The following is a 9,212-nucleotide window of genomic DNA, read 5'->3' as shown; positions in this document are numbered from 1 at the left end:
GGGCCACTCACCACAGTTCAGCTCTTCCGGGGTGACCGCTGCCACTGAGCGTCCCTGGATGCGTCTGGGATATTCACAGGTGGCTGCTGCCTGCGCGTTCCCCGACTCCGCGTAGGTTTTCAGCAAATCCGCCAACCACAGGATTTCACAGTCGCAGTGGAGTGTGTTTGAGTCCAGTCGCCTGTGGGAAGGAAGATGCGGCTGGTGAGACACGGGGTGGGTGGGCTTGTCCATCCGTCCATCAGACAGGGCTTCCAGGTCCTGCGTCGGGAAACATGCGCCAGGCCTGCCGGGCTTGCGACACGGGGATGGGACGCGTCCCGTGGTGGAATCCGAGCCCCAGTGCCCGACTCAGGCAGTGATGTAGAGGCACACACATCACACACCAGGAAGAGCCCGGGGGTGCACAGTACCCCTGGAGGCACTAACCGGAGAGGCGTGAGTAGCAAAGGGCCGGTGCACACCCAGACATTGGGTGTCGAGTTAAAGACGAAGGAGTGTGCCGGCGGCACAGGTCAGGGAAGTTTGTGAAGGAGACCGGGTGGGAGCCACTTACAGGAATCAGTAACATGAGAACCACAGCCACAAAACCACCACCATCACCCAACACCCGTCATCACGGGCAGGACAGTTCTACACCATCTCACTCCCGGCCTGAGCCTTCCCAGGGAGTTGGGGGGGGGCTGCATCTCCCGGCTGGGGTCCACACCTAAGTTTCCTGAGGTCCAATCTGACCTGGAAAGTTTCCAGTGAGTGGCACATCCTGTCCCAACAAGGGAAGCACGGGCAGGATGTGCCTCACCCTGGGAAAAGTGTTGTCTCCGCACACAGGGAAGAAGCTGTCTGGGGGCAGAGGAGTTCCAGGTAGCAAACACAGGCTACAGGACAAGGGCTGGAAGCGGCTGGCAGCTGGATGTGAGACTGAGAGGTGACCACATGCTAGCAGCCCTCGCTCTCGGCACCTTCTCGGCCTCGGTGTCCACTCTGGTGGTGCCTGAGGAGCCCTTGAGCCCGCCACCACTAGAGTGGACGCCGAGGCCGAGAAGGCGCCGAGAGTGAGGGCTGCTAGCATGTGGTCACCTCTCAATCCAGGGCAGCCAGGTGGGATGGGGTCCCCAGGCCCCTCCAGCCGGCCTGCGCACTGGGAGGGGTGCGCACTGGGGTGGAGCCCACAGAGGTTCGTGCCATTTGCGGGGGGAGAAGCCTGGCCCTCCTCCTCACGGGTGGAATTCAGTCTGCGAGGCAGGAAGCCACTGGCAGGAAACACACTCTCTTGCTTTGCTAAGGGTCTCTGTTTCCCCCACTTTTTTTCCTTTTTACCCAATAATTCCCATTTTTCTCCCTCTTCAAATAGTCTGTGAGCCTAAATTTTTGTGGCCACGTAACAAGGACCCCACCTTTCGCTGAACTAAGGAAAAGTCCTGCAACAGACGTGCTCACTATTAACCCTGGATGAGGTGGCCCCAGGTCACTCCCCAGATGGGGATGGGACCCCGAGAGGTGCTCACCAGGGCGGCAGGGTGAGGGCATCACTAGGGGCCGACGTTGGCTCCAGGAGGGGAAGGGGAGGCTACACCTCCCATCCAAGGTTCTCCTGGACGTGAGCCCAGAGGGGACAGGAACACAGAACTGGTCTCAGCACCAGAATCACCCTTTCCCACGTGAGCAGGTGCACAGCTCTCAGGTGAGGAGGCTGTGAGGAGGACGGTGTCAGCCACGTGCCCAGGGCACCCAACCTGTGCCCACAGCTGAAGGTCAGTACAGGACCATGGGCACATGCAAGACCTGGATGGTCACGGTCTGGTATATGACATCTGGCCAGTCGGTCCTGGCGGAGCGAGCTGCTCCGGGCACCCGAGGAAGCACAGGATCCCCAACCGTCATCTGCTCTGAAGCAGAGAGGGCTATTCAGGAGGTCTGGAGAGGTAGGACAGCTGGCGTGCCCTCCTCAGCCTGGGGCCCCTCAGGGACGTGAGGTTAGAGACTGCTCCCAGCGGACAGCAGCCAGGACACAGCGTGCCCTCTAGATGCAGCTCTGTACATCTAACACAGCATCTCAGTCTGGGGTTGCAGTGTTCGAGCACCTCTAGTAAAGTGAGCAAACAGGAGAGGGGGACCTTGCCAGACACCCAGAGAGAGACTGAGAACAGAGGGAAGGCAGCTGTCAGCATCATCCAGGCTGTTACCAGTCTGCCCTAAACTTGGCTACTTTCTAGAGCATTTATCTGGTAATTTCTTTCTACTCTCTGTTATCTATCAAATATGGAAATATTCATCCCATCTTCCTACTCAGGATGTAGCTTTTAGTTTGGCTTGTGATATCTTTATCCTAAAGAAAAAAAAAATCACAAACAGTCCTGAAGGTCTACGTTTTACTCCACTTCATTTCACTGAATAGATAAAACACACACCGTAAGCCCACTCTGGAGCCAGGCTTGTCTCCTGGCATCTTCTGTTTCTTTCTAGGTCTAGTTCATTGCATATACATTTCAGTACTATTTAACTGAAAATAATGGCCCAAGACCATGAAGGAAAACACAAAAAGAATGTCACAACTTTCTCCGCCAGTAATAAAATGCCTTAATTACAAGAAATAGCTCAGTATAAGGAAAAAGTATATTTGGAAGCCTTAAAAAATGGGTGGGATTATGGATGCAGTGGCTCACGCCTGCCATCCCAGCACTTTGGAAACCCGAGGCGGGTGGATCACCTGAGGTCAGGAGTTCAAGACCAGCCTGGCCAACATGGTGAAACCCTGTCTCTACTAAAAATACAAAAATTAGCCAGGCATGGTCGCACGTGCCTGTAATCCCAGCTACTAGGGAGGCTGAGGCACGAGAATCGTTTGAACCCAGGAGGCAGAGGTTGCAGTGAGCTGAGATCGAGCCATTGCACTCCAGCCTGGGCAACAAGAATAAAACTCTATCTCAAACAAACAAACAAAAAAAGGGTGGCGATCAGCCTCCTTAGTATGCTGTAGAAACAAACAGAATACAGCACAGGGGTTCCTTCTACACTGGTTTTACTTCTACCAGTAAAGTATGCACTGGAATTAAAAATTAATTTGATGAATTTAAAGATGATTTTTTAAAATGTTGGCTGGGCATGGTGGCTCACGCCTGTAATTCCAGCACTTTGGGAGGCTGAGGTGGACAGATAACTTGAGCTTAGGAAATCAAGACCAACCCGCGCAACACGGCAAAACCCTGTCACAAAAAAAAGAAAGAAAGAAAAAAGAAAAACAAAAAAACCACAAAATTACAAAACTTAGCTGGGCATGGTGGCATGTGCCTATAGTCCCAGCTACTCAGCTATTTGGGAGAACTGCTTCAGCCCGGGAGGCTGAGGCTGCAGTGAGCTGTGATCATGCAACTGCACTCCAGCCTGGGCAATAGAGCAAGACCCTATCTTGAAAAAAAAATTTTTTTAAGTCTTAATTGCCTATCAAAGGAGTAACTATTTGCCACATTGTCTGAGCCACATGTTTTTCATTTTGCTCTCTAATGGATTCAATCTACCCTCCATATATTCTCATTCTTTCAGAATCAGATTGTTATCAACATTTTACTACAGTTGAAAAAGAACCAGGTGAATGGACAACAGAGAGAAGTAAGGATTTGCAGCAAAGGAAACACAAAAGGTATCATTATACTCACAATCTCTTCATAGATTCCAAGTGATTAAATGTCCCTGGTACTAAATGTGTAATCCGGTTGTTATGCAAAAATCTGTTGAAAGAGATTTTATAACAAACCAATTTTGAAAAATATGTCTTAAAATGTGTAGAAAAGAATAGAAGCAGTCAAATATACATCAGCTTTTAAAAAATCTCAGTGATTACATTTATTTAATACAAACGAATCTGAAAACAATGTTGTTTACTCCAGCAAAGAAATGGATTTTTTTCCTATTTTATCAACACTTTCAATTGGAAAATTTTAAGTCCTATTTCCAAATTGTTAGACTAGAAATATGGACTTTATATCAAAACAGTTTTCAGGTGTTTGGTGGATATTGACCTTAATCTAACCGAGCCAGTGACTGAGGCCTGGGCTCTGCGAATGGAAAGGCAGAAACACACAAACACACAACTCACAGCCTCTCAAGCTTCGGGAGATGCTGGAACGACTCTGGGTCCAAAGTTTCTATCTGATTAAAGTGCAGGTATCTAGAGCAGTTAAAAGAAAAAAAAAAAGTATAACTTACAATTATGTATTTTCTTAGATCCATATTTTTGCCCCCAATTTTTTTCCTAGTCATTTCAAATTCAGGTATCAATAGACAGCTCACTCACTAGACTTCCTACGTCGTATGAAAAATACATAAAATTATCAAATGATTCGATAAATACAACTGAACACCAGGCACAGACATCCACCCTAGTGACTGGGTAAGGGCGAGGGAGGCCTAGAGGTGCTCACTGAGGTCCTTGACACCAAGTGAGAACGGCCTGACTAGGCCATTTTCGCTTCCAAAATATATGGAAAAAAAGCAAAAATCTAAAGCATAACTTTAATGATAGCACATACATAAATAGGTGAATACCTTCACTCAAATCTTTTAACTCGTATGAATTTGGCAGGGGCATCATCACATACTTGGCAGAGAGTATACTGTCAGATACAAATATACCCTTCAAGACCACAAAGGAAACACAAAAAGAATGTCACACAACTTTCTCCGTCAATCCTGAAGCGTTAAACAAGAGACCGTCTTTCCTCGGGTGTGTGATGGTACAGAATACCCAGTGTTTCTATTTCTTTCCATTTCACATGTCTTCATACTTCTACAATTTATACTTTTAGATATAACTCATTCTTTCTAATTTTTCCTGAATACGAAATTTCTCGTTTTGAAAAGTGGGTTTTTTCCTCGTGAGTCAAACACAAAGTCAGTATTCTCGCTGGGGTGCTCTGCTGGGAGACCCCTCCTGCCCACTCAGGCGTTCCCTGCAGCCAGCACACATTTTAAATGAGCACTTCTTCAGGAGGCCAAAACGAGTAAAGCAGCAGCATGCCAGCGTTCACAGGTCTTCAGACCTCCACAGAAAGGGAGAGTCTTCAGAATGCACACCTGAGAATCAGGTCTGTGGGCATTCTGAGAATACCGTCACCGCCAGGGCACCAGAGTGCGGCTGCCAGGGCCCCCCCATCCTGGGGCCAGCTCCCTGGGCAGCACCCACATAGGCCACACTGAGTCTCTGCAGACGCCTGCAGCCAGAGGGCCCCAAACGCAGACTGTCCCTGCCCCTTGTCCCGGGACAGGTCTGTGCTCAGCACTGCGCACGAATGGGAAACACGAGGGCAGGAAAAACTGGAGCAGGAAGACAAGGAAACCCGCCGTGGGCGAGCATGACGGGCAAGCACCTGACGCGGGGGTCCCGAGGAAGGCCGAACCCTACGTGATCCCTGGAGCCTCGTCTCTGCCGGGCAGTGTGCTGACAGAGCGCCTGTGGTTTCTTGGGGTCCTTGGTCTTTCGCAGCACACGCCAGTGTGAGACCCAGGCACCATCAACACACAGTGGCCGTGAGCTGCTCAGCGAGGCTTCAGTGCAGGCAGGCAGGGGTGGAGTCTCCCAAGCAAAGCCCAGATGGATGAGGAGGTGCTGACCGAGGGAAGGAAAGGGGGGATCTCAAGCCCCACGGAGAGTGGTGGGTGTAAAAATCCCTCCACCCGGACTCTGCAATGCAGGCTGGCCAGGGGGACGGCTGAGCGTGTGGGACTTGGCACCTGCTGCATGGGTGCCAGGATCTTAGACGGGCCAGGGTACACAGGATCTTAGAGAGGCCGGGGCTCCGGCAGCCTGGGGTGTCCTTCACCCCTCCCTGAACAGCTGAGGAAACAGGACCAAAGACAGGAAATGACTCCCCAAGTACACCGAGATCATCACTGAATTCAAACGCGTTTCCTGCCTGGCCAGGTGTGTTTTCTGTCCTGTGTCCACAGCTGCCTAAGGAGCTTTTCCGGATCAGGGATACGCAGTTCCCCCAGGACAGCATCTGCGGGCTCTAGGGTATTCCTGCATTCCGGTCTCCCAGTGTCACTAGGAATGCATGTTTTCAATAGCTCAGGGCTATACAGCCGATCGGGGGAAGGGGTGCAGTTAGCCAGGGTCCGGCACAAGCCGTCCTCCCTGGACACACAGCCTTTGCCCAAGTCTCTCACTGAGGTCTGGTGGACTCGCTTATCCCCTCCCCAGCAGTTCCCTGCCTGAGGGCGGGCGCCGGGCTGCCCTCAGGCTCACTATACAGCGTTTAATGAATGGAACCCGTCACAGCAGCAGAGACCCCAGGGCTCACCTAACCCTGGGTGCTAAAGGCAGCCTGGCCAGCTCATAAAGCCCCCGCATCATCCAAAATTTCAGCGAACACCTACTTGGCGATTCACAGACGCCCTTCCTCGTTCAGCCTCAGGTTTCTCCCCTGACTTGCCCTTTCCTTCCTTAAAAATAACACTGGACTCACTCAGCACAAAGCCAGATGAGGGTTTTCCAATCCATTCAGGATCGAAGAACTGTCTGCTACGAAGATGTTCTCGCCCCCACTGAGTGACACGCTTGCTGGATATGAGAGCTTGCTCCTTTGCAAGCTCTCCCTACATGTGGGGGTTCCCTGCGTACCTCCATGTGTTTCTGCAATGAGGTGCACTGTCCCTCTCCGCGGAGACAGACGATCTCTTCCCAAATCTACCCACGCCCTGTCCGTGCTCACTTGAATCAACACGCACTTTCAGAAACATGAGCACTATGGGTCCTCGGGATGCACAGTCCCAGAGTGGTCTCTGCCCCGCACCGCCTGGCCTCAAACTCTCTGACAACATCGCTGTGTCCAGTCACCCAGTGACCCGTGACCAGAGATCAGCAGCTGTGGCAGGAGGGCGTCACACTGCATCACAGCAAACAGCTGCTTTCATCCACATTCCTAAAACCGTGACAACTTGCAACTCCCCAGGAATGGGCTCAGCCTGCCGAGTGAAAGGTGACTGGCTGAGCAAACAAACCAGGACAAATCCTCCTTTTTACCAGGACATTGTAATGAAAAATCAACATGCTGACTTCACAGCAAAGTACGACTTCACAGCAAAGTACGACTTCACGGGCGGCCAAGGGAACTGGGAGTGTTTCATTACACGCTGCACACACTAACTAGAACTACAAGGGAAAGAGGGTTTTCTCCAAAATAAGGGCATCACAATTGAAGAAATTCAGCCCATGAGTTCAGAGTCATAATGAGGAACAATGAACGAGGCAAAGAGCCCGCTCCTCCCCGGGCACCCTGGACGTTTCCCCTGCGAAGGACGCCTTGATCGGACTTGTGCGCCTGCCTGTCTCTCCTCTAAGTTGTGACAGGGATGCCACTGATCTGACTGTCCTTGGCATCAGGAGAGCACGGCCCAGGGTCTGGTGCCACCATAGGGGAAACCAGTGATGCATCCTGAGGGGTGGGTGGAAGGCTGGCTGGGTGGAAGGCGGGGAGGAGGGCGAATGACTCGCCGCCCATGCCTGTTTTTCCGTCATCATGCACGTACTCCCCGCACCTCAGGTAGCATAGTCATGCATCATGCAAACAGCTAGCTCAGCTGACTGGTCCCTACAAGAGGAAAAGAGCCAGGCGGCATCCAAGAACTAAAGCATGAAGAGAGGAGGCACTTACAGTTGCTCTAGAGAGGCAAGTCCCTTAAATGCTTGCCTGTCAATTGACTGGATCTCATTCTTGTACAGATAGCTGAAACAAGAAACACGGGGCGTTAGCACACAGACAGGAGGTCGAACTTCAGACGGAAAAGAAGAATTAAATTGACACGCGGAGACAGTTTTACAATTAATGACTGTATTCGAATGCAAACAAACCGTCTGCACAGTGAGTACAGAGTGCCTCTCCCAAGGGCTTCCCTTCCCTCAGATCTCAAGTGGGCCAAAAGCAACTGGTGCCGACTGAAGGCGATCAAACCACTGCGACGGGTTTTTTAGGCAATTCGCTGACCTTAGACTATAGCTAATGAATTGTTGACAATACATTTGCTTCAAAGCCTGAAGAAGATAAAAACCATTTCCCACAGACATGTATAATGCACTGGTGGTAAGATTCTATAACTGATATTGATACATCTCTAAAATACCTAGGAATAATTTGGGGAGTGGACCATATGAAGACCGAATGTGTCCTAAATAACTCACCCCTAGAATCGCATTCTTAGACAACAGAAGCAATAGAGGCATATTGGAAGAGTCACACAGTTGGCCTGGCGCTTGTCTTTGTGTAAAATGGTGGAAAATCTCAACAGAAGAATCGTATTTCCTAACATGTGACCTTGGAATGTCAGTCTGCCGGAACCCGCCCACACTCGCGCACTCCGGACCGTCTGGGGCTGTGCTGGCGCCGTGCGGCAGAGCCGAGTGGCCCCGGCAGAGACTGTGCAGCTCACAGAGGCCTGGTCCTGCACTGAAAACACCTGCCAAGCCTGACCTAACAGACGGAGGGTGAAAATTTCCACACCAAAGTATCACCATTCCAAAAAGAGCCACAAAACCATGTGCATTGTGCCCACCCATCTCGGACACGACTCGCCCTCAGCCAGTTTGCTTCATGACACAGCTCCAGGCCAGCAGCGTGGGAGAGCCCAAGAAGGCTGTGAATCTGTGTCCGTGCCCAGACTCGGGGAGACCTGCCACTACCGCTTCTTGGAATCCCTGGGCTCCATCTCTCACATAGGCAGATGGGCAAGTCAAAATCTATGCTTTTCCTACTTGTCAAATTCAGGCAGACACGTCTCTTCAAAATTGATTATTTATGACTGGGTTTCACCTACTCGTTCCACTAAATAAACAACATTTTTTGTCTCAATGCTTATAGTATTATATAATTCATATCCAGAGGGGCCGAGTGTTTGATGGTAAGTTAATTAATATGTCTGGTGCAGGATCCAGTTTAACAGAACCAGCACTGCTAGCCTTACTTCTTACAGCCCATCTAAGTGGATCTCACATCCTCCCTCCATGCAAATTTGCAGAGCTGACTTCATAAAGAGTTACAAGCCTTGGCCAGGCGCGGTAGCTCACGCCTGTAATCCCAGCACTTTGGGAGGCCGAGACAGGAAGATCACAAGGTCAGGAGATCGAGACCATCCAGGCTAACACGGTGAAACCCCGTCTCTAATAAAAATATTAAAAAACTAGCCGGGCATGGTGGTGGGTGCCTGTAGTCCCAGCTACT

At 50.7% G+C, this 9,212-nt stretch overlaps 1 protein-coding gene across 1 annotated transcript in view; it reads right to left on the bottom strand.

Annotated features, from left to right (window-relative positions):
- Positions 1-9,212, bottom strand: part of PXDN (peroxidasin) — a 72,436-nt gene that overhangs the window by 50,572 nt on the left and 12,652 nt on the right. The window contains exons 3-6 of the mRNA XM_011989528.1: positions 7,653-7,724; positions 4,097-4,168; positions 3,657-3,728; positions 12-181 (exon numbers count right to left, since the gene is read on the bottom strand). Coding sequence (XP_011844918.1) covers positions 12-181; positions 3,657-3,667 — 181 coding nt within the window. The 5' untranslated portion in view covers positions 3,668-3,728; positions 4,097-4,168; positions 7,653-7,724. The remainder of the gene's footprint in view (positions 1-11; positions 182-3,656; positions 3,729-4,096; positions 4,169-7,652; positions 7,725-9,212) is intronic.

The sequence above is a fragment of the Mandrillus leucophaeus genome, unplaced genomic scaffold, assembly GCF_000951045.1.
Source record: "Mandrillus leucophaeus isolate KB7577 unplaced genomic scaffold, Mleu.le_1.0 Scaffold355, whole genome shotgun sequence".
In the NCBI taxonomy this organism is placed as follows: domain Eukaryota; kingdom Metazoa; phylum Chordata; class Mammalia; order Primates; family Cercopithecidae; genus Mandrillus; species Mandrillus leucophaeus.
This window is presented reverse-complemented; position numbering and strand designations above follow the sequence as displayed.